Consider the following 25,929-nt stretch of genomic DNA (forward strand, 5'->3'; position numbering starts at 1 on the left):
TCAATGTCTTTGATTATGCATACTGTATATTAATTAGCTATAATTATGAAAAAATCTCACCTGATTGTGAAAAACTTCTCAAATTAACACCTGGGCTATTGTGCAGAATGAATAGTCTTACAGTTATACTTTGCAATTATTGTTGCTTATGTCATGTGTCACAAACATTCCTTTGAAGGCCCACACCATTTCTTCCTCAAAACTCTTGTGACAATCAGAAACTGAAACTAGAGAGGTGTTCAAATGTGATAAAAGTATATTAGACCCCGATAAGAAATGTTTGTCATGGCTACCCTTTCCTTTTAAAACAATGCTGTTAATATTATTGATTGTATAATACATTGTGCAGAAAGATAAGGACATATGAGGGGTCAGTGCTATGGGGTGTCTTGTCATAAAAATCTACCTAATAAAACTCATAAAGGAACTTAGTCAATACCCAGAAGAAATTTTATTTCACAAACAGTAGACACTTAATGGTGTAAATTACTAAATATTGATAAGTTATGATATGCTAAAATTTAATTTATAAAAGCTTTAATTATACTTGGACCTAATATTTGCATTATATAAAGTATCAGTAAAACTAATATTTGAGTAATTTTTAAGTAAGATTTGTGTACATTAATAGTGTATATATATTTTTACTTTCAAATCATAGATGCATGTATTTTTAGTGATGATTCATTTCCTACTGTATATTCACAGGAACAGTGCAATGTATCCTGAAGTCATCTCTGTGCCATTTGAAAAAGTATCCGCTGAGAATTAGACCCAGACGTTTCAAAGAATTCTCAGTTAAGTAGTCAAGATTTGTCCTATAAACATGACAATATCAATGAGGGGGAGCCCCCAAGGACAGGGAAGCAGTGAGGGGAATCAAGATGGTACCCAGACTGGGGGTCAGGCTCCTAACCCACAAAATCCACCACAGCAGCAGCAACCACAACAGGGACAACAACAACAACAGGGACAGCAACAACAGGGACAGCAACAACAACAACAGCAACAACAACAACAACAGCAGCAGCCACAGCAGCAGCCACAACAGGGACAGGGGACTCAGCAGGGACAACCTGCACCACAAGGGCAAGGACAGCAACAGCCTCAGGAGTCTCCATCGCCTCAGCCACAGCAGCAACCAACACAATCACAGCAAACACCACAGGAACCTGTGACTGTAAGTACAGTATTAGTAGTTCTTGTATGATAATACATACATAAATATTGCAAGACCATCCAACAATTGATTTTTGCAATATCCCAGTGTATTATATTTTTGGTCATATGTTGATTGGTAAAAAAGTAACTTGATCATAGCTTGATTACAGACTTGTTCAAAATGATGGTGTACCTATAGGTGAAGTAAGTTATATTGAGGCAGTTGCAGACTATTTGTAATGTACATATATAACAATGGAAATGTTATAATATGTTGACAATGAGCGTCACCTTTGAAATCAGATGGAGAGTTTTCGGAGTTGGAATGTATTCATTTTGTCAGGATAAGAGGAGATCAAGTGTATATGATGAGCGCCCTCAACAATACTAAATTGAAACATACAATTGGGTCCAGATAATGTTAGTACAGCGAGTTTGTAGTCATGAAAGGTTGACTTCAAATATTAGATGTCTTCTAATGTGCTATCACGTGGAGGAAGTATTTGAAGTAAATTTGTTGAAGTGATGAATTATATTTTAAAAAGTATCAATGAAATATTCCATCTACACATGTATATATGTATGATCATAACTATTTTTAGACTTCGTAGGCATGAATACATAAAATATATAAAAAGTTGAATAACTGCACTACAGTACTATGCCGTGAATGACTCTGTTATAACAGTAATACTGTGTCAATGAAAAGGACTATCTAAATGAAATTTGATAAATTCATATATTGTGCAAAGCAGACACGAATCTTCACTTATGTTGATCAAATACAGACAAATCAGTCAGACCTCAAAGTACTTTTGTCTTGGTTCAGACCACCTGATAGTATTAGCTAATCCAGGAAATAAGTGTGAATGTTGCACTCCTCGTCCAGGTGCTTTTTATCCCAATGAAAAAGAGCAGTTTTCATCAGATAATATTTTTTTGTAGTGTTAATTTTAATCGTGTAAAGTGTAATAGGCATTGTTGTCTGACAAATTCTTTAAACTATATTTGCTCTTCTTCATCATTGCAACCATTTTGACCTTGAAGACAGAAAGGGCACAAAAGTGTAGTGACATATACAAAACCAGACAGATGCTATTTTGTATCCTGTATGTAATTAATGACATTTCAGCACAAAGCCAGGCAAAGAATTTGCAGGTCATAACAGTACTAGGTGCACATAGTCAAAAAAATCCATGACAAAACGCCAGGTATGAAATGAAAGGTGTCACAACATGAAGCAAATAAAACTTCATATAATAGATCAAATTTGTAATGTAACCTTCAAATGTCTGAGTTTGAAGATAAAGCAAAAAATATTCATTTTTTTTCAGTGTAAAATGATATACCTTTAGCAATATCTTTGTCATGGGCTCAACATCATTTTCCAGAGTAAATGTAGATTTGAATTGTATTGATTCACTTGTACATTCATGTGACAGTAATTTGATATCAAAGCCATATACGTACATGTACATGGTATTCAAATAATTATTGCAGTCTTACAGAATAAGTAATTAAAAGAAGACCAAATGTGCTTACAGATATACATCCTTCATTCTGAAAGCTTTTCAAAGTGTTGATGTGAATTATGCCCGTTGAGATTTTTTATCAGGAAGGGGTTTTCATAAAACAGATGTTAAATGTATATCCAGAAAATATGTACTTTGAATGTAAATGTAGTGTTCTTGCATAGTTGTTCATTTAATTTTTCTATTGTTGAAATCAGTGAACAAATGTATGTACAAGACAATAAGAATTCATGCATTGGAGTTGTATAAAAAATATAGTTTATATGAATACAAATGCCAGAGGTAGAAATAAATTAAAATTTATACATTTGATAAGAAGTGTAGTCTTAAAAAAGGTGTAAAAAAAACAATGTTATTTATTTATTTAGAATGGATGCAATGTACCTGCAGTATCCGATGTACATGTAGTCTGAATTTACTATTTAACAAATGATGAAATACTCAGTGAGCTGTTCTTGTTCAGATTTCACATTCTTAACATACATTTAGCTCCAGGTCATACCTATGTCACATGAGCCAGTTGATTTTTTGCAACAAAGGTTCACTACTAATGTATTATTCATGATATTTTATGTCTACCAAACGTTAATATAGTCTAATCTAATTGAGTTTGCAAAGTAAATTGCATAGGTAAAATTTAATAGGAACATTTCATTTATTACATGCTTCAGTATACATGTTATGTTGTCATTGATTCTGGGAGAGCATAAAAGAGATGCATGTAGGTAGGCAAGTGAAATATATACATTGTATGTTGGTCACATGAAAATATAAAAATAAAAGAAAAATTAATACCTCATGATAAATTTTATGTTAGCAAAAGTCTATCACATTTTGCCAATCTAAATGAATACAAATTCCTAATTACAAAAGTGTTCATACTCAACCGATCCCCATTATGCAAACACCTATTATTAGGCAGTAAAATTACAGTATTTTCATGCTGTTCTGCATCTTGGACTTCAGGTGTCAGTTTTGTTTTAGATAACCTACTTACAATGTACAATATGGGGTCTTTTCTACAGAAATTTTTGCAGAACCTCTCTTGGGTTTCTTGAAATACAGACAGTGGTAATAAATAAATAAATAAATTAATTGATTAATAGAACTGTTGCTGGTTCAAGATACATGACTTGATGCTTCACAGACAAAACTACAATGTTTTCTGTACATGCAGAGAATTTAACACACATTATCCTGGGGGTGTGGTTGTTATCTGACTGACCGTACCCTGGATTTACAAGTAAAAAACGTATCTATCATTGATGGGGCATTTAGTCTTTGTTCTGTAAAATCACTCACAATTGAAGAGGTCATCAAATATGAATTTAATGGTGAAAATGCTATTTAAAAATAACAAGGACAAAGCAAACTAAAATGTGACCAAATAAGAGATGTCGTCTCACACAATGTATCTTAGAATTAGAAAATCAATTATTATCTTGCTTATATGATATTCTAACCAGACACTTTTGTAATCTGTGTAGATTTGACTGCAATTACGTGCACGTTTCAGTATGCATTCTTAGTGCAAAGTATGGAATTCATTGATTAACTAGTAGTGAAAAGTAGTGCATAAAATGGGTGTAACTCTACACAGCTCTTTCCCTAGCTTGATGTACCTACATCATGGTACAGTGACTCTGACCTAATTCAGGGATTTGGTAGTTTCCTTGAAGGAAGGGAAGGCAGTCAAAAACTTCAATCATGCCAGAATAATTGGATGGCAGTCAAACAAATATGGTAGTAATTGCTCCTTCCACAGTCTGCCTATGAAATTGTGCATTGAGGACCTGAGTACAAACAACAAATACAACTTACAAGCTACATTTGTACAGTAATAGTGAAAGATGTCTACTCGTTGGATTTTGATAAACCAGACATGAATCTCGTCGAAGTATATTTCATTAATGGTTTCCCACAAGCCATTTCAGCATATCCATATTATAATTTTCTGGGGGGTTGGAACTCATTCAAATTATTATAAAAAAAACATATGTAACAGGATATGAATATGTTGTATAAATTACATATAGCTGATATACATGTACAGTGGGAAATTTCCAAGAAGAACACTGTACATTTGTATATATGCCACCTATCGGGTATCAGTAAATTAACCCTTAGATAGCTAGACCAGAGTGTAGGGAATTAGAAATGTTTTGTGATTTCAGAATGTTTCTACTAACATTAAATTTTGTATAAAAAACATATCAGTGTTTGTAACTTTGAAGGGATTTAAAAACAAAATCAATTTAAAAGTAGTATTTCCTCATTCCATAAACAATTTATTTTTGAATTTTTTAAAATTTTGCAGACATTATTTTTATACCTGCTGATAGAGTTAGTGAACCATATTATTTTGTGTCAAGCAATATTGCAATGTTATTATATGGATGATGTAAGAGTTTACCAGATGTCATATTATCAATTTTGTAATGATGAAAAATGTACATTTAGTTGAGTTATATGAATAATGAATAAACCATAGTAATTTATTTTCACTCAGTACTGATATCCCTGCTACCAATCATCACAGTGCCATATATCTAGCAAATTATATGACTTTACATGTAAAAACACTGTACAGCATTTGAATTTAGTAGTGGTTAACGTTTTGAGTCCAATGACCACTGAATTTTAGTTTTTGACCACCTATTTCAATTTACAGTGGTCCATGTGGACTGCATATTGATTTCAAAGAACAACAGAATTAATTAAATTGTAGTGGGAAAAATGATAAAGTATTGTTGATTCATGATTGCAATGTGTACATTATTTGTTTTTTATGTGTATATTGCTTGGAATCATTAGATTCTATATTGCAGAGGTTGCAGGAAATTATAGTAAAACAAAATGTGGTTGAAGGAAAAATATACACACAAAGACAAACAAATATAAGTAAAATTGCAGATAAAATAAATCTTAGGTTGATGGGGATTTAATTATTGACCATTTATGGTGCTGGTGGATTGGGGTGGGGGTGGGGTGTTCCATATGGGCCATGTGAATATTACATCCTGACTGTAGGCTATCTGTAATGGTAATGTTGATTGTAATCACTAGTCCAACCAGACTACAAGATTTGTTCTATATAATTAATGATGAATATCTTAGTCTAGAAAGAATCCATTCTACTGTGAGAACCGTACAAACAGGCAAACAATGAGGATGAGAGACACATTAAATGATAGAGGTCAGACATATTAGACAAGGTTGTGAAACAAACTATAGTAGGGTCACTCCAACTACAAATGTACAATTCATACACACCAGCTGTAATTTAAACCATGTAGACTAGTTGAATTTGATAATGAAGGTAGATGGTGATTCCAAATAAAAATTTGTAAATGGCCTGCCTAACTACAGTTGTATGTTGTTGCAGATCGACTGACTTTTTGATAAGAATACAAGTTTTGACTTGTGTTATGCTCCATTTATAACGATAAGCTAGGGTTGTTGCAAATAATGCCTTCCAATATGTCTGTCAGTTTGTTTGTTCCACAGCTGTGTCTGTGTCAGACATAATTTATTTCCTTGTATAGCCATATAAATAGCTGTGGCACAATAAACAAACATTCTTAACATTCTCTGAAAGGGGTTTTGTCAAATATTGTCTTGATGAAACTGTACATGGAAAACAGTTATATAGAATATTGGCCTAGGGTTTGTGAGAGTGATTTTGTTTTAATGAAATCTCAAATTGGATTTTAGTTTCAGAGTTTCTGTAATTTGATGACCATATGGGCAAGGTCTCTCAAAGTCTTACATGTACATGTAAATGAGATTTATTTTTCATTTGTTTTGACATTATTGGATTATTCTGTCATTGAAACTGACAGAAGTTGTTAACCTATCAAGATTATTATACTATCAAATTGGACTTTGACGTCTGATGTCTAAGCTCAGGCCATGGCAATATTTGATGCCCTTTATTACAGGGTCACCTTTGCCAATAATTGTTTGTCATTGATTTTGATATGGGGAAGTTGTCATGGTAACAAATGTAGTGTTGCCTTACACAGTGATCAAACACTTTGATATTCAAATCAAAGTAAAAAATAAATACAGTTCTCGTTCTCATCAGAACTTTTGATTTCCTAGAGTTTATTGTTCTGAAACTAAAGGCGAATGTTAACATCCGGTTGTGATGGTTGTCTGGCAGAGCAATAGAAAACTATGGTTTTGAACAAATAATGATTCTGTCTTGTTATTGCTTCACTGATAAGATAACATAAATGCTTAAAACCTGGGATTTAATCCTGAACCTTTTACAGAGTAATTCTCTAATTATGATCCATTTTGTGTTTGGCTTTTGAAATTATAGGATGAAGCTGTTGTTGAAACTGAGGAAGTTGTGAACCCTGAGTTGCCAGAGGACCAGGAGCCAGATTTCCCCCATGCTGAGTTGACCAAACTGGAAGATATGATAAACAGACCCAGATGGGTTGTACCTGTACTACCGAAGGGAGAACTGGAGATTTTGTTGGATGCATCAATTGAGCTATGTAAAAAAGGTAAGAATTCAGTTAGGTGAGCTTGACATGACATAAGTACCAAATTTAAGATAATATAAGAACATACAAAATATTTTGACAAACGTCAATGCCAGATGTCAATTAGTGGAAATGGCTATGTAACACTCAAAATTATTAGCCCCCCCCCCCCCCCCCACACACACACACACACACACAGAAAAAAAAGCCCAGTTATCAATATATTTGCATGACTGCTACCTATTACAATATAATTGAAGGATATTGATAGCTTCCTGTACTGAAGAAAGTACATGATAATCTCTCAAGGGACGCAACCTGTCAAAGTGTCTGGGTGTGGCCAGGGATTGTACTTAAAGGGGTATGTTTCAACCCTAGGTCATTTCATTAGCGTAATCTTAATAAGGATTACATGGGATTGTTCTTTTGTTCTGTACCAAGTTTGTCTAGCATTGCTAAACAACCTCACCTAGATTTTAAACCAAAATGTTTAATGCAAATGAGCCTTTAATTACAAGCTAGGGAAGAGACAGTGTTATATTGCATTTAGTGTGTTCACTATCACTCACTATCAACACCCAGAGGATGATAAACTAATAACTGTTTTCAAGGTAAAATTGTTTCACTGATACTATACCTCAGAACATTAGGAACTGATAATATATTCTGTTCTTGTACTTCTATAGGCTTGGATGTCAGAAGTGAAGCATGTCAGCGATTTTTCCGAGATGGGCTTACTACATCATTTACAAAAATTCTCACTGATGAAGCTGTTAGTGGTTGGAAATTTGAAATTCATGTAAGTGTTGATTAAAACTATATATTACAATATTGTTACAAGTGCTACAGTTTGAGTTGACTTAAAAAAAAATTGAAATTTTAAGATACCATTACTTTATATAAATTATCAATGTTCTCAATTGAACAAGGTAACAAGGGTGCCACTCATAAGTTTTGACAAAGTATAATTGTATTCCAGACCCCTTCATTTTATGCAAATTTGGGTAGTATCACATAATAGTGCTGATGCATTTACTGGGGTCAAAAGACTATGAGGGTCACGTTAAGTCCTCAGTAACTGATTTAGATATAATATTCATGGATTTTGACTGAATTTTGTCAGTGGGGAGTTAGTCCAGAAAAATATTGTCTAAGGAAAAAACAAGTTAATATATATAGATCTGTTCGTTGTACATGAAAAGTGTAGTTTATCAGGGTGGGTCTATTGTATTCTTACTTGTTTGTTTTACTGGATGATTCCTGTTCTTAGCACTATGTCAAGTATATAAGGTCTGAGTCCTCTTGTTAATAGGTTTACTGCGTGATGTATCAGTACGATTAACTTGTGAGTAACTTGTTGTTGATAGTGAATTCAAACATTAATAACTGATATATATATATATTTATCAACAGCGCTGTATTATGAGGAATACAGAAAGGTTAATAGAACTATGTGTATCCAAACTATCACAAGATTGGATGCCACTCCTTGATCTACTAGCCATGGCTTTGAATCCTCTATCAAAGTGAGTATGTTTTACCTACTGTCAGTTTCAGTCCAAAGGTATAGAAGTACAGAATTATCAATTTTATTACTTTTGGAAAGTTTTGTCATTCGCAGAGCCAGTGTAGTATAGTAGGGTTTTCCCTAGACTTTTATAAATTATAGAGTAGTGGAGCCTATGGTTTCACCAAATAATCAGGGTTCTGTCCAGGCCTTTATAGAGCAGTGGATTCCACTATAATGGTTTCACCTAATAATCAGGGTTTTCCCCTGGCCTGTATAGAGCATTGGGTTCCACCCTATGATTTCACCTAATAATCAGGGTTCTCCCCAGGCCTTTATAGAGCATTGGGTTCCACCCTATGATTTCACCTAATAATCAGGGTTCTCCCCAGGCCTTTATAGAGCATTGGGTTCCACCCAATGATTTCACCTAATAATCAGGGTTTTCACCAGGCCTGTATACAGTAGTGGGTTCCACCCTATGATTTCACCTAATAATCAGGGTTTTCCCCTGGGCTGTATAGAGTAGTGGGTTCCACCCTATGATTTCACCTAATAATCAGGGTTTTCCCCAGGCCTGTATAGAGTAGTGGGTTCCACCCTATGATTTCTTGAAAACAGTAACAAAACACAATACTATACCATTAATTATTTCAAAACTATAGATTTCCAAGTATGTAATTCCTAATTGTTACTATTTGATATTTTTTTGCAGATTTCATATTTACAATGGGACAAGACCATCAGAAACAGTACCTGTTGGTTCTCAGGTGAGACAAATGTTTGCATTGTTAATCCCATGTACGTATTCCTTGTTTACTTCAAAAAGATTCATGTAGTTTATGTAATGCAGAAGTGTAAGATAGTCAAGAACTTATTTTAATTTCTCAATTCCCCCCCCCCCCCCCCCCCCATGACACACACACCTTCGGGTGGTGCCCAAGAAGCAGGGGAATGTATTACAAAAGTTTTTTCCATGCATCCATCTTTGTGTCCATGTGCAGCCACATCTGTGACTTACAATCAATGACTGATTTCTTTCAACCTTCAGTAAAATGTGACATACTATAGGGGACATATGCATGTCACTTTGTTTTATGACATTGTCAAATTAACTATGGCAGGCATATTTGTTGTAACATTTCAGAAAGATAGTATGGGGTGGGGAGGGGGTGTCTTCTGTAAAAGACACGTCTTCATTGTAGTATTTTGATTTAGATTCTTTTATTAACTCCGTATTTCCTTTATGCTTATACTAGATGAATGATGATGAGCTGTTTGCTAGACCTCCTGATGCCAGAACTCCAAAAGTAAGTATGATCATCTCCACGTATGGTGTGATATTTATAGTATTTACACTTCAGCTACTTGTATCTCCTGTAAAACATTGAATAACATTGATGATAAATTAATTGAAAATATGATTGAAAGTTCTTATTGTTATTACCCTTACCTCTGTTGGAATGGCCATTACTGCACTTGAAACAATAGGGTTAACTACAAATTAGAGATAAGAGGGCAGACAGTTGTACTTGATTTCTTACTCTTTCTGTGTTTGTTTTGTATTTAGGGTTGGTTGGTGGATCTCATCAATAGATTTGGTGTAATTGGTGGATTTCAAATCTTGCAAGAGAGGTTCTTGACTGGTCCAGCATTGAATGTACCCATCATTGCAGCACTTATCAGGTAAGTAGCATTTTACCAAAGTTGATTTAATTTTGATGTGATTTGGCAAGGAGTATTCTCTAAGTCACAAACAAAAACTGACCAGAAGTAACAACAAACCAAATACCTGGAAAAACTGAAGAAATATAACACTGAATAATGCACACTGTATTATGGTGAGGCAAAAGTGTCATGTAATGTTACTTATGACTTGAAACTAAAAAGTGTAATTTGCTTTCTTTTTTCACAGGCCATGGGGACTTTGTTATGAGTTGTTAACAGCTCACACGGTACAGAAGTACTTCATGCCAATAATTGTAAGTAGACATTTAAATCTTGCTCCCCTTTTTGTTTGTCATCTCATATGAAAGGTAATCACTTGTATCAGCCCGGAAGGACTATGCTTGGATTTAAGGGGAGGGAAAAAGTAAAAAGACTGACATTATTTTGTTCATGGTTCAAAGAATCAAAGTGGTCTTGAGTTTGAGAGACGTCAACACTATAATAACACTATTGTGTAAAGTCAAAATTAGATCAATCAATCAATCAATCAATCAATCAAAAGAATTTGTATACTTTTGACTCGTATTTGGAGCACCACAATATCAGTGACGTATACACTAGTTGTCGTGACATAGAATGACCAGGGTATATAATCCATATTTTCTGTTCAAAGACAATAACTTGGCTGAAGTATGGTGTAATTGCTTGTATTGTTGATTTACAGGATAAAGTTCCAGGTTTTCTTGATAATCTCACTGATGAAGAATTGAAGAAAGAAGCCAAGAATGAAGCCAAGAATGATGCATTGTCAGCCATTATCAAGGTGAGAATCATGGCTTACTTTGGAAATAAAAATTAGATTAGCATCAGCAGAATAAGCACAATGGCATTAATTTTACAGACTTGATTGCTGGTGCTATTATTGTTGTTGTTGTTGTTGCTGCTGCTGCTGCTGCTGCTGCTGTTGTTGTTGTTGTTGTTGTTGTTGTTGTTGTTGTTGTTTGAAGTTGGTTCTTTTTCCAACACCAGTTGTGTCATTTCCCTTTATATGCCCATACATGTATTAATGCAGTCAGTTCTTGGAGCAATATACCCATAGACAATTGTTACTAAATGTGTTTGTACTTTGCAGGCATTGAAATATCTAGCATCAAGGGTGCCAGAGCAAGAAGAAAAAGTGAAAAATCTAGAAATGTTCAGACTGAAAATGATTCTAAGGTAAGTTACACTTTAGTGTATGAACCTAAAGTTGTGTTTTTGACAACAATAGATTCATTGTAAACCAAGCTGAAAGCTAGTATTCAAAACTGAAAGTTAAGTATGTTATTATTTCAAGTATATTACTAATTGAAGCTAGATAGCCTGAACTGATAAGCTTACCAGCGTGCTCTCAGTTCTTTGTCATGTTTAGAAATTCTAAATGCCGGTGTGACATTAACAACAGGTTGACTATTTTTAGCCCCCAAGAGGCACAATCCAGAGGTGGCCACAGGAATGACTGATGTCTGTACATACATACATACATGCATGCATGCATGCATGCATGTACATTGTATCCATGCATCCATCTGTGGACAACCAAATCTCTGACACTCACAGCTCAATTTCAACCAAACCTGGCACAAATGTCAAATACTATAGAGTATAGAAGCACGTCACTTTTCCAGCTTTGAAATTGTATGGTTTTGTGGATTTTCTTTTCTATCTATTTCAATTCATAGTTTGTTTACTTCAAATGTAAACCATGATGTCAAGTACCATCATACAAGATTTATGCATCAAATGTGAAAAGATGAGACCAGGTATTCCTTTCATGTTATAAACCTTTGTATAATTATTTTTCTCCATCTTGAAACCAATGTATGATATTTTCTCTTGTATTTGACAGACTCTTACAGATCTCATCTTTCAATGGTAAAATGAATGCGTTAAATGAAGTGAACAAAGTGATCACCAGTGTATCCTACTATACACATAGACACAGTGGTGTAGAGGAAGAGGATTGGCTTACAGCTGAAAGAATGGCAGTAAGTATTAAAACAGACATCAAACTTTCACCTTTAGTAATATGTGATTATGAACATTGGAAATTCAAGTTCAATTCAGATTGTATCCAGAAACAAGGATCAAGGTGTACAATGTATTTTAAACATGGCAAATAAATTTCTCAGTTATTTTAAGGATACATTCATAAATACACATGTACACTATCCTTTGTGCATGCATATACATACACAAGGCAGTACGCACACACGCACACACACAGAGTCTCTCTAATTTGATCATAGTGACGGTTGTTGCATACTCAGTATATCAGTTCTGGTATGATTGTAGTAGGTCTTACAGTTTACTCTTAGATTCAGAAATCTGAATGCATTTATTATCTATCAAACAGGAATGGATTCAACAAAATAATGTACTGTCAATAGTTCTAAGAGACAGCCTTCATCAACCCCAGGTGAGTTAAAATATACAACAGTATCATTTTCGTTCCATTACCATGGTGTCAGTGGTGTCACCTATCAAATGTATCATTTGAAAATGATTTGAATGTATTTTCACTTTATGAGTCAAAATCATAACTCTTCAGTCCATTTCTTTGTAGTCTGTGTTTGTGTCTATTTACTGAATCTGCATTTGTTTGTTTATTTCACAGTATGTAGAGAAGCTTGAAAAGATACTACGTTTTGTTATCAAAGAGAAAGCTCTAACGATGGAAGATCTGGATAATATTTGGGCTGCACAGGTATTTAATATTCAGATATTTACAAACCTGTTACTTTTATAGGCCAGGCTGTCATCATATGTGGTGTTCTTTTAAAAAGTTTAGTGAGTAAATTTGCCAAATAAAAATGAGGATTCTGTAAAATTACAGGATGAATTACTGGAAACTGTTTGCCTTACCAGGTTTTTGATGTTCTAAAATCTTAGCAACGTCGTTATATTTGTTATCAAGTTCATTTGTGTGATGTAGTGTCTAGAAACACAATTTCTCTTTTTTTGCCATATCTCCTCGTAGTAACCATAGATTAGTTTAGTCGTTGGTTAGTTACATTTGTATAAATTTTTTGTGATATTGGTGTAGGAAATGTTTGAAAAAAGGTGCTCTCCATTGAATTACAGTGATTATTGTGTACTCTAGTAGTTCAACATCAACTCGGATTGGTGCATGCATTGGTTATCCTATGTCTGTGGACATGGTTGATATGAGATTTCTTGGAAAGTTACAATTACTAATCAAACTATAAATATTTGTCTATGTTTAGGCTGGCAAACATGAAGCCATTGTGAAGAATGTACATGATTTACTGGCTAAGCTAGCATGGGATTTCTCACCAGATCAGCTGGATCATCTGTTTGAATGCTTTCAGGTGAGTGTCATCAATAACATGAACATCTTGTTGCATTGAGATTCAAACTGGAATTACTTCCTACCCACATAATATGAGAACATGAAATCTATCAGTGATGTCTATGTGGTGTAATTATCCCAGTGATTACCACCACTTCAGGGGTTGTCAGAGTATTTAGTCCAGTTTTTCTCAACTTGTAGTTTTTTGTGTTTGAACAAATATCCCAGAATGTAGAGAGAGAATTAACCACTTATCCCTTACCACTGTGGTTAGTGTTTGAGATCTAGTCTGGGTTTGATTAAATTTGCTACCCTAAGTGAGAAGAGTGTTGTTTAGTTTGACTCCATCGAACAAAGCACATTTTCCCTGTGTGCTCTAGTTTCCTCCTTTGTGAGCATTGAACCGACACGGTCCATGTTTACAGATTTCAGGTTTTAGTCATATGTATGGTCTTCTTGACATCAACATTTGATAAATGAATAAATTGATTTCGTCTATACCAACTTCATCCACTTTTTCTCTCCTGCAAAACAGGAAAGCTGGCAGCATGCGTCTAAGAAACAACGAGAGAAGTTGTTAGAGCTTATTAGAAGATTAGCAGAGGATGATAAAGATGGTGTAATGGCCCATAAAGTGTTAGGTTTACTGTGGAATTTAGCTCACAGTGATGATGTACCTACTGATATAATGGATCAAGCATTAAATGCTCATATCAAGATATTAGATTATAGTTGTTCACAGGTAAGTTAGACTTGACTCCATTGTAGACCGTAAGATACGTTGTGCTGCTCAAACCTCACTGGCCTAAAGGTGTTGACCAATGTGTGAGGGCGCCCCGTTGTGGTGTACAGTACAGACTTCATGCATTGAGCACTGATGTGATTTCAGAGTGCTTGTCTGATAGATTAAAAATATAATTTTACAGCAGTCATTAATACTATTGTAAAGATATCACAATAGTTTCAGGGGTTGTTGGGGGGGGGGGGGGTAGGACCTCAATGTTTAGCTTAGGTTCTTGCCATGGACATACATTGTCTCATGGGTATCAGCAGATTTTTGTTTCAAGGTTTGTGGTTGTTTTGAAGAGATCTAGAAAGAACTGAACCTTTGGTGCACATGTTATAAAAACTTTATTTATATTACAAACTGAATTATTTATTGCAGGATCGTGATGCCCAAAAAACTCATTGGATAGATCGTTTTGTAGAAGAATTACGCAATGACAAATGGGTTATACCTGCTTTGAAACAGATTAGAGAAATCTGCCAACTATTTCCTGAGGTATGTACTCTCCATATAATTCAGTGTGTTCATGTTATTACGTTAACCATGCTGTCAGAAGCAAAATTAAGGTTTCAGTAAGACTTTGTGAAACAGTATGATAACATGCACACCTATAGTAAAGCATGTGTAGCACAAACGATTGAAGTTATGGTGTCGACCAAGAAATTAAATGGTTGTTGTTCTCATTTGATGAGGGAGTTAAAATCTATTTCTGGTTATGAGCATTATCAGAAATTTGATATTGTAACTGCCTGTGAAGATAACCAGAGCTGAAATGAATCTTAGAATTTATGTAGCATTAATGCGATGTTTACACTTCTTTTTTTCCTGCTAGGCACCGCAAAATTACAGCCATACTCAACGTAGTCCACATGCACATTACAGGCATGATGTCATCAACATGTTACAACAAAATCACTCATTGGTTACACTTGTAGCAGAGAATTTATCGAATTATATGGCTAAAGCTAGACACATTGCCAAAGGTAAGGACCTGACGTTAATAGTCTGTCACTAAAGGCAGAAAATTCAATCTCGGGTTTTGCAATACTTTCATCTCATTGGTCAATTGCACAAGCTATAGGGATATGAAAGCGTATTTAAACACCACTGACGATGCTGTTGAGAGATCGGCGGAAATTTAGGACTAGTGTCCAAGAAATATTTTGACTCTGTGAGTAGAAATTCAGTACTAAGTATGAACCCAGAGTCCATGAACATTCATTCTCAAATATAAGATTGTTTGATTTGTTTATTTACAGAACACAAGGATTATGATCCTATAGATGTATTGCCTGGTATTAGATATAGTCATGTTCAACAAGTTCAAGAGAGACTTAGTTTTCTCAGGTTTTTACTGAAAGATGGTCAACTATGGTTGTGTGCTCCACAAGCTAAACAGGTAAAGTGTAATAAATATCAGTATTATGATAAAGTGCTTGTCTTTGAATTTGCACATGCAAAGAAACAAGTCATTAGAGATTTTTAAAAAAATGATCTTTCAGAAAAAAGTTCAAGTGGCAGTTTTGTAAGTCAAGTGTGTGGTATGATTGTATGTATGTATGTCTGCAGTTAATTTGTTAAAGTTATTGCAAGAGTTACTGTGTAAGGAGTGGATGTACACACATGCACACACATGTACATCATAGTGCACACGAATGCACACAATATATATCCACGTCAACACAAACAAACAATACACACACACACACACACACACACACACACACACACACACACACACACACACACACACACACACCTGTAGTAGGTGAATGATTAGTAAAGTAGCAATACAGTCAAATATAATGAAAAACAAATTGTAACCAGGTTTTTGTAGCTCAATAATGTGTCTTCGCTGTAAACATAGAATTTGAAAGACAGTGTACATATATTGCATAGTCACAATTAATGTGTTGAAGCTAAAATACATGTTATATAATCCAAGGTAATGTTTTTACATTTCAGATATGGCATTGTCTAGCTGAGAATTCAGTGTACGTCAATGATAGGGAAGCTTGTTTCAAATGGTTTTCTAAGGTAAGGAGATTACCATCAAAGTTTCTAGTGACACTGACACTGACATTGACATAGCTATGACCTCTCAAATAGTGCAGGTTTATGTTTTTATTGGGGATGTACATGTACCTGAAAATACAGCGATAACGTGCACTCACAAATTTAAAGGTGTTGTAAACTTGTATACAGTCAGGATGGGTTCAGCAGGCATTGTATAGAGTTTATCGGTATGTTTAAAAACCATAATGGCAATATATAGAGATGTCTTGATTAAAATGTTAGATTGAAACTTGTTAGATGATGTTGAATAACATGTGATTGTTTGTTTGTTTGTTTGTTTGTTTGTTACAGCTGATGGGTGATGAACCTGATCTGGATCCAGATATCAATAGAGATTTCTTTGAAAACAATCTCCTTCAATTAGATCCCTCACTACTCACAGAAAATGGCATCAAGTAAGTTGTCAAGAAAAATAATAATAAAAAAAAAATATATATATATAAAAAAAAAAAAAAGTTGTCAAGAAAAATAAATCATATAGTGTGCGGAAATTTGAAAGTTGGTAAAATGAAAAAACAAACAAACCAAAAAATAGTTTTCGTTGAAAGGAAGAAGGCTGTTTGTTGCACCTGTGATCATCTGTGGTTGGTATGTAACAGCGTGTAGATCTTTAGAATCATCCAGCCTTGAATCCAGTCCCAACTGTCTAAATAGTCAATTTGATTTGTGCTGTTATTGGGTTTTATTGACTTTTATTGAGCTCTAGAGGGCCATGAAGTTGATTATGCTTGTCTCATATGGCAAATGCCCAGGACACTGCAAGTACATAGATTCACAACCCACTACTATTAAAGATACAATCCAACTAACTGAAGACTTCTATGTCTTTCTCTTTCTCCCTAGGTGTTTTGATAGGTTTTTCAAAGCAGTCAATTCTAAGGAAGGCAAGCTTCTACCAAAGAGAAGGTCTTATATGATGGATGACCTTGAACTTATAGGGTTAGATTATTTATGGAGAGTTATATTGTATGCATCTGAAGACATAGCAGCTAAAGCTATAGAATTACTGAAAGAAACGTATACTAATTTAGGTCCACGGCTCCAAGCCAGTCAGGTAAGATTAACCATTTCTCATTCTAAGCTGAGTTTTGTCTGTATATTTCTGACACTCACAAGTTAAGGTGGATTAATGTCTCAAAGTTGTGTGAAACAGACATTGAAAAATCAGATTAAGAAGACATCTTTCAATCATCTGTTGAGTGTCTTTTCACAGTGTCACTGCTAAAAATCAAGTGTTATCGAATGCTTCATTGTACTGATTTAAGCTATACATTTGACATGCAGACATCCTTTGAAAATTTACATCTCTGTTTAACCATGTAGTCTTAAATGGAACAAAGTGTGTCGGTCGTAAAACAATAGTTTAACAGGATGACCATGTTGAAATTTGTAGGTTGGTTGGATATGTTTTCTGTGCTTCCTAAAGAAAATATCCTAACCCCTCGCCCCACCCTCTCTCATCACTGCGGAGTAATGCATGTCTTGTTTGTTGTACAGGTGGAAATTCATGAAGATTTTATCCAATCATGTATGGATAGACTGAAAGCAGCATATGACACCATTACTGTATTAGAGAAAGACAAAGATTCACAGAATAGAGTTCGTCAAGAAACAATGAGAATGACTAGAGTATTGACAGTACTCAGGGAATATATTAGTGAATGTGATGGTGATTATAATGAGGAGAGAACGATATTACCAATGGCAAGGTGAGTCTGTCATAGATGATTTCATCTTACTTTGTTTCTTGTATATGCTCTAAGTAGTGGAAATACTGACTACTAATAATCATTCAACATTGTAACATATCTACTCCATGTCCTAAGTTGTGATTCATCAATATGTGGTCTCGTGGTATTTAGAATTCTTACACTATTCAACGCAAATGATGTATATCAATCAACAATTTTCACGAACAGTCAACATGTGTACCTACATTCTGGTTCTTGCTTTGTGAATGTAGAACTTAATGTGACATTACTTTTCTATTTTCAGGGCATTCCGTGGTAAACATGTGAGTTTATTAGTCAGGTTTCAAAATCAAAGCAGACAAATGGATGATCTGAATGTGTGGTCTCATACCAATGAATCATTAGCAGCTGTAAGGAGACATATTTTACAAAGGTGAGAGATTTATCCTGTCTTGGATTCTCGATACCTGAAATAGAATATTACTGCGTAGGTGCCTCATAAAAATAACAAACAGTCAATTTTTTGGTCGATGCCATAACTTCCACTCGTCATACTTCACATGCATCTATAGGTGCGTGAGAGAATAAGTCCACCTTCTTGTTCTATCTTGACCCTTTAGATATCATCATCAGCCATATGGCCAGTGTAAAATACTATTTTTTCAAGCGAATGAATTTTGACAAAATTGAAAGTTGCACTTGTATGAAGATGTTACTTTTATAGCTGGATAAACAAACACATTAAAAGTTCTGGTAAAACATTTCTCTTGTTAAACAGTTGTTTGAATCAAGCCCTTATCATTATTTCTCTGTAGGCTTAAATGTAATCCTGCCACTACCAAGTTAGATTTATATATAAATAATGAAATTCTGGATCAGGCAGATGACAGAAGACTTGTTGGTCAAGTACCTCTTAGGGATAAAACAGTAAGTATTCAAATTATGTCTTATAGGGGAGTGATTCTGGAGAGAATATTAAAAACCAAGAAAGAAAGAGTTACAAAATTAGCATAAGACAAGAGGCATTGTATACTTCAGGTATTTCAGTTCAGAATGTGTAAGAGTTTGGAATTGCATAGTAGGAAGTGTACTCTCCAGAATTGGCCACATTGTCCCTATTATAGGATATGAAAATTCAGTAGACTTATTTAACTATGTCAACTTGTGCTCAAAGCCCTGTATCAAGTATTATAAGAGCTGAAGAAGGCTGAGTGATTTAATCAAAATTTACTAGGTAAACTATTTACACGCTGAATTTTGAACTACAAAATATGATCTATGCTTCCAAGCAACGAAACTATGTTTTTGGTGTATTCTTAGAAAACATGTTTATAAAACAAGGCTAGAGTAATCTTAGATTTAAATGGAAAATTGTTTGTTAAAACTCTCATATTACAAACTGTAATGACTATTGTGTTGTGTTATACTTTGAACAGCTTATTACAGCCAAGCTGTGTCAAATGGGGGCCAACATGCCATCATCACCTGATAGTTCATCAGATTCATCAGCTGGTTCACCTCACAATGCGTATGATGGACCTAATATTGAAGCTGAATCATGTCTACCAGGAGTGGTAAGTTTTAGTGTTATTGTATTGTTCCGTAGGATGGACTAGAGCGCAAACCGTGGTTACACTCGTAGTTGATAGATGAGAAACTTCAAAATTGAAAGGGATATTTCACCTTGAATCATGTGTTCATATGTGTTAGCATAGCTGCAGAACAAGTGAAGTAAACGTTACAAGATAACTGAACAATTTTGTGCAATATGTATATCTGTGTTCATTCCGCAGTACTCACAATATTCAGCCAGAAAGTACTTGTACCCGAAGGATTTTTTGACTTCCCATCTTCAGCTTGAAATGACTTGAAAGTGAAATATTGGAGAATAATATTAATTTCTTGATTGTTTTCTGAATTTCAGCTTATGGCAACAACTCAGCCTCGGTATGCTCAGTTTCTGTGGCAAGTAGCAGACCTAGGAACACAACTAGAAACTTCAGCTCTCAGAGATGGTGCTAGAAGTCTACTCAAACTTATGCCTGCAGGTTAGTTACAGTGTTTTCTATACTAGTGAAATACTTGGTGTTGTTTTTTCAAGAGATAACACTATACTGAGAAAGATAATCGTTGATCTATTTTGATGTGCAGAGCCATTGTGTGTGTGTGTGTGTGTGTGAGTGTATGTGTGTGTGCGTGTGTGTGCGCTCACACACGCATGTACATGTGATGTAGCAGTAATCTAGTTGTATAGGTTTAGTAAATTTTTTCACCCTATTATGATTTTTCCACTCGGTTGACACATATGGCATTAGCCATAATACATAACAATGAACACATAAGTAGGTTTTGATTTCCTTTGAGGATCTATTCATTTCATCAAATATGGTTGCACAGCAGAGCATTTGGAAACTTGAAAGAAATTATGGAACTGACTTCAGCACTAATCATAATGGGACAACATTTTATGCCAAATTGTAAAATAAACCAACCTTGTTCTGTGTTCCCTTTTAGATGCACAGTGTGTTGAGAAGATCAGAGCACTGTGTTTAGACCATGCAAAGCTTGGAGATCAGAGTCTTTCACCATCATTAGAATCTCTATTCTTCTGTTCATCTCCTTCACAAGTACTGTATCACTTAGAGGTAGGTCATTCATTGTCAAATGAAAAACTTGAAAGTTATGCTGTCTACTCTAACTTTACTAAAAACAATATTCCTAAAATTTCCAGTATAAAGTGGAATTCTGCATATCCTCATCAAATAACAACATGATTTATTTTGCCATTAATATAACAATACATGTACGCATATATAATTTCATGGAACTCCAATTTTGCTGCGCTGTAGAATATTTCAACTTATTGTTGCCAATTTCACTTCTTTCCATGAAAACAGTTTCTAAAGTAAAGTTTGTTGTCCAACACCATACCAGATAGCATTTATGCAAAAGTATGAAGAAAAGTAGTCACTATGTTTAGTCACATACAGTAACGCCTAGTAAGTTTTCTCAGTCCTAAATTATCAATTCCCAAGTAGTCAATATTTCAGACATACTCCATTAGACTTTTAACACAAATTTCTTTCATTCCTTCACAGGTTGTCTATTCACTTCTTATGCCAGCAAGTCAACCTGTTGGGGAGGATGCATTTGAATTTCAGGTACGAACTGTTTGCATAGCTCTTGCTATTAACATCACTAGTATGGGTTGAAGATTGCATTTTAAATTCTCTAAACGATGACCATATTTAATTACAGTTTTGGGTATGTTATAAGTGAAAGAAACTCACCATAAGACTTTATGAATTTGTTATAAATGAGGAAAGAAAAGTGACACATGTAGGAATTGAACCCACATCCCCCTAAACACTAGTCAGAGTGCTCTAACCAGCTGAGCTAACGTGTCAACTGGAGGATTCCGTGAATCGTTCCTCGAGGCGGTGGTGAGAAGCCAACTCATTTTTTGAATGCTTAACCTTTCAACCTAAGGATCTAAATAGATTCACAGGTCTCCCTGCCTAAGGGGTGGCCAACTTAGGAATCGGTTATTACAGCAGTGAGACTTTTTAAGGCTTTTTAAATAAAGTTTTGGGTATGTTATAAGTGAAAGAAACTCACCATAAGACTTTATGAATTTGTTATAAATGAGGAAAGAAAAGTGACACATGTAGGAATCGAATTACCGTCAACGCCTCAAAATGTAAGCAATGTAAGCAGTGCACACTAGTGTTGTTTGTTCAGTATGTTTTTGCAGTATGGACACACTGACTGGCAGTGACATATGCAATTTACCTGTGTGCAATTTGATATATCCATCCTTCAAAATTTGAGTTGGGATCGCTTGTAAACATATATGAAGAATTCAGATAGATTTTTATGTACTTGTTGCCCAAGTAAGCTTGAAAACAAAACAAAACAATAGGACAGATGTATATATAGTGTATTGTACATGAACAATTCTAGGGTGTTCAATGTGTCTAAAAATGTACCCTAATAAATATTGTACCCTTGAGCAATGTTATCATGATTTATATCCTATACTCTTATGCATTCTATTACAGTATAATTTTGTAAAAAGTGGTGGTGTTATGTGTGTCCTCAACATGTTGACCAAAAATAACTTCTTGCCAAACACAGACACCGAAACCAGAAAGTGAGTACACACATAATCATTGTTATATGATCTTTTTGTGTGGAGTATTGTAATCACCAAGGTTGTTAAAAACTGTATCACAATAGGGAACTTGCAATCCAGACTGAGCATGCTCAGACGCAAAGGACTAAGGGATTATCTGAGGTTATCGTAATACCTAATCTGGAGCTACCGATAAAATAAACCTCCCACAATAGTCAGAGTGACTATGAACTGATTATTTGTGGTTACAAACAATATAACAATATTGTTTATAATACTAATTGATTAGTATTTATTATCACATTTCCCATGATGCAACATTCAACATGGTGGGTTTGCATGTTCTCGGTTGTGAAAGTTACAACACTTCTATTTAAAAATGTAGTAAGATACTCAGATGCCATAATTCGTACTATGGAACTTCCACAATATAACCCCAGTGCAAGTTAGTATGTATGTTCTGTTATGTTTGCTTACCATTCTCAACTCTTGGTAACCATTGTATCGTCATATTTCTATTTCTAGGGCAGCATACCATACAGTGTTGAAGATAGGTAAACTGATGTTCACCACTGCAGGGTATGCTATAGTAGCAGCCGTAGCTGAGGCCTGTCAAAGCGACTCCAACCATCCATCTACCCCAGTGTCTGTCAGTACTCATAACCATGCTATCATGCTGCAGCAAGCATTGCAGACTATCCCTGACCCTACAGCTGAGTGTATGATGAGGAACGTAGCCATCAGGCTTGGACAACAAACTATAGATGAGGTATGTACACACAGTGTTTTACACCTAACAATTGCCATAGTTTGATATGCCATATTGTCCTCCTAGTCATCATTTTCGATAGAAGTATTACAGCCTTTCACCTGCTCATACTACCAGAAATGAAATGTAAATATGTAGTACCAACTTGATGATCATATTCAGTCAACAGCTTGCATGGTTTGTCTACACATTAGTTAGTAAATATTGGCCATTATATAAAAGTAAGCTATAGTTGTATATTTTGTTAGACAACTCATTTAGGATACCAATTAATCAGTGTGCAGTGTTTTTGCTAATGTTTGGGAACCTTGGTAACAGAGTCCGGAAATCTAGTAAATGTAACCATATCATGATCAACTTTTGTTTGTTTCAGGCAAGGAAAACACTTCCTGACATTACAGTCGTGAAAGCAGTACAGAAGATAGCGTGGGCTGCAGGAGGAGGTTCATTTCATCTAATACATGCAAGTAATGATGAAATACACAAGGCATACGATAGGGTGAGTTTAACTACACTATGTCATATACTAGTGAGTAACATCTAGTTAACTGCTCACACTACCCTAGTCCTAGAAGGCACACTTTTAAACTTTAGTCAACTTGATGGTAGATAGGAATAGAGGAAAGGGAACGAAGCAAGTAAAATGGTTGGTAGTTCCATTTTGTTATGTTAGAAGATTGAAAAGGAAAAAAAAGAGATTTATTCAAGGTAGATTAGACAAATGAGAAATCAGATGTTGAACTTAAGAATAACCAAATATTTCAGACCGCGTAAACATGATAATGGTTTCAAATAAAAACTTGAAAAATTAATGTCAATTTTGCTTCACTGTGTTTTCAAGTGTTTACATGATAGATGGCAAACATTTTTGACTGACTACATGGTAACATCGAAAAACAGATAAATTAAAAAATGATACTGCAACATGTAAATGGGCATGTAGTGTTGCAGTGTAAGTGTAAGCAAAGACTAGTTGACGTTTCCCCAAGATGAAGTGCGTGTGAAATCCTACTATTACCTCCTAGTACCAACACAAGTAAAATGCTATTTGAGGCAGTGTTCTCGGCTAATATTTTGCTTTTTTTGACAGTCTGGTGGAGTGTTATCAAATCTTGAAGGTCAAGTAGCAGAAAGTAGTGATTCAACAGAGGTAGTTCATTTCTCCAACACCCCATCACTTCTTTTTTTTTAAGGATAATATGTCATCCCTTGCCATGTTTTGTTATTAGGTCATATTCCCAACTTGTTTTATACCATATTGGTAACTCATTTCATGAGATTTGAAGTCATAAGTTATTATAATAGTTAATCCTTATTTTGGACTGAGATTTGATTTTGAGCTATACAAAAAAACTATTTTTGCATGTCTGGTGTATCAAACTCGTGCTGGGAATGTGACCTATTACCCTTGGTTCTGTATTTTTCAGTGCATCTCATTTTTGTGTACTTTATAAGTTTGTGTCATAGTGTTGCACACGTTTATCCTCCCACTCCATGTTGTAATTTGTTTTAGTATGCTTTTGCCTGTATAGTTGTTGTTGCTAGAATGACCTTTGTAAAATGTTTGTCATACATTTCACTGGATGTACAGTGAATGTAATGAATGTGTTAAATTGATGGTTTCAAATATATTTTTAAACCATTCCGTGGTTTTAGATAAAATCAAGACATGAGTGACTACTATTTAGTTCACATGAGAAGTAATGTGGATATACATGCTCTATAGTTGATGTTCCGTAAACGGTAAAGACTTAAATTCTTAACTTCTGATGTTACTTGGTTCAAGAAAATTCGAACTCATTCTAAGATTTAGAGGGGGGGGGGGGGGGGGATCAGGTGATAAACAAATTTTGTAAATAGAGTTCAAAATGTTCAGAAAATTATGCCAGTTCAGAGAGTTTTTAAGAACTTAAATTTTTAAGAGAATTGTGTCCTTGAAGTACATTCTACTTTACATAAGGGTTCATCACACACATTCTGTCAATGTAACACAGACATGATGATAAAAGGGTCATTCTAACCTATGCAATGTAATGAAATTGTACGGCAAAATAATGTCAAAATGTTCAAAGTGAAAAGGTCTGTGTAAGCTGTTGAGCATTTAATTGGCATGTACAGTATTCAGACAATGTCTAAATGATATGTTTATCGTACGTAGGATGTCACAAAAATAAGATGCATGCAAAAATACAAATCAGTGTCATTAAAACAGCTGAATGTTTTCTTATTAAAAAATAAAAAAAAAAATAGAAAATTTGTGATTTACTACAGAGTAAAGAATTTCGTCCCTTGGAGTATGAAGACATTTATCTATGTAAAGAAGCCATGGAAGTGTTGACGTTAAGTCTGGCCCTGCAACCAACAACATTAGAAGCTTTAAATAAAGACAAAGCATGGCAGTGCTTTATTCTTGATCTCCTGTTACTTTGTAAAAGCAGGTATGTTTTAAATACTGTGGTAGAGAAAGTGTTGTGTATTCTACCTTCTTGCTGAAAATTCAAGGATGTTCTCCTTTTCAGACACATTTTAGTTTTGTAAATGACTGCCCAGTAAAAACAGTTGTTCTGTGTAAATACAATAGTAGACTGGAACCATCTTGATTAAAAGTGCTGCGTGAATGAAATCTTGTGACAATTTCAAAATGGCAGGTACTGTCACCAACCTTTCTGACTAATGCTCTCCCCTGGTGTGTTAGTCCTAAGTACAGGACCTACACTGTAACAAAACACACTCTAACCTCATTTTATTGTGAGTA

At 34.7% G+C, this 25,929-nt stretch overlaps 1 protein-coding gene and 1 non-coding gene across 2 annotated transcripts in view; one reads left to right on the forward strand and one right to left on the reverse strand.

The window, feature by feature from the left end:
• LOC144442348 (ubiquitin carboxyl-terminal hydrolase 9X-like) overlaps positions 1–25,929 on the forward strand; it is a 45,401-nt gene that overhangs the window by 947 nt on the left and 18,525 nt on the right. The window contains exons 2-34 of the mRNA XM_078131664.1: positions 709–1,174; positions 7,021–7,210; positions 7,876–7,988; positions 8,603–8,715; positions 9,412–9,466; positions 9,956–10,006; positions 10,267–10,382; positions 10,612–10,678; positions 11,089–11,187; positions 11,497–11,582; positions 12,253–12,391; positions 12,760–12,822; positions 13,021–13,110; positions 13,631–13,735; positions 14,252–14,458; positions 14,882–14,998; positions 15,336–15,486; positions 15,763–15,902; positions 16,469–16,540; positions 16,871–16,974; positions 17,423–17,633; positions 18,077–18,288; positions 18,575–18,703; positions 19,086–19,197; positions 19,707–19,844; positions 20,195–20,318; positions 20,785–20,915; positions 21,369–21,431; positions 22,332–22,423; positions 22,931–23,174; positions 23,548–23,673; positions 24,265–24,324; positions 25,446–25,612. Coding sequence (XP_077987790.1) covers positions 827–1,174; positions 7,021–7,210; positions 7,876–7,988; positions 8,603–8,715; positions 9,412–9,466; positions 9,956–10,006; positions 10,267–10,382; positions 10,612–10,678; positions 11,089–11,187; positions 11,497–11,582; positions 12,253–12,391; positions 12,760–12,822; positions 13,021–13,110; positions 13,631–13,735; positions 14,252–14,458; positions 14,882–14,998; positions 15,336–15,486; positions 15,763–15,902; positions 16,469–16,540; positions 16,871–16,974; positions 17,423–17,633; positions 18,077–18,288; positions 18,575–18,703; positions 19,086–19,197; positions 19,707–19,844; positions 20,195–20,318; positions 20,785–20,915; positions 21,369–21,431; positions 22,332–22,423; positions 22,931–23,174; positions 23,548–23,673; positions 24,265–24,324; positions 25,446–25,612 — 4,235 coding nt within the window. The 5' untranslated portion in view covers positions 709–826. The remainder of the gene's footprint in view (positions 1–708; positions 1,175–7,020; positions 7,211–7,875; positions 7,989–8,602; positions 8,716–9,411; positions 9,467–9,955; positions 10,007–10,266; positions 10,383–10,611; positions 10,679–11,088; positions 11,188–11,496; positions 11,583–12,252; positions 12,392–12,759; positions 12,823–13,020; positions 13,111–13,630; positions 13,736–14,251; positions 14,459–14,881; positions 14,999–15,335; positions 15,487–15,762; positions 15,903–16,468; positions 16,541–16,870; positions 16,975–17,422; positions 17,634–18,076; positions 18,289–18,574; positions 18,704–19,085; positions 19,198–19,706; positions 19,845–20,194; positions 20,319–20,784; positions 20,916–21,368; positions 21,432–22,331; positions 22,424–22,930; positions 23,175–23,547; positions 23,674–24,264; positions 24,325–25,445; positions 25,613–25,929) is intronic.
• Positions 21,602–21,676, reverse strand: Trnat-agu (transfer RNA threonine (anticodon AGU)). The gene has a single exon. It is a non-coding gene; the product is annotated as a tRNA-Thr (tRNA).

This window comes from Glandiceps talaboti, chromosome 11 (assembly GCF_964340395.1).
Source record: "Glandiceps talaboti chromosome 11, keGlaTala1.1, whole genome shotgun sequence".
Classification (NCBI taxonomy): domain Eukaryota; kingdom Metazoa; phylum Hemichordata; class Enteropneusta; family Spengelidae; genus Glandiceps; species Glandiceps talaboti.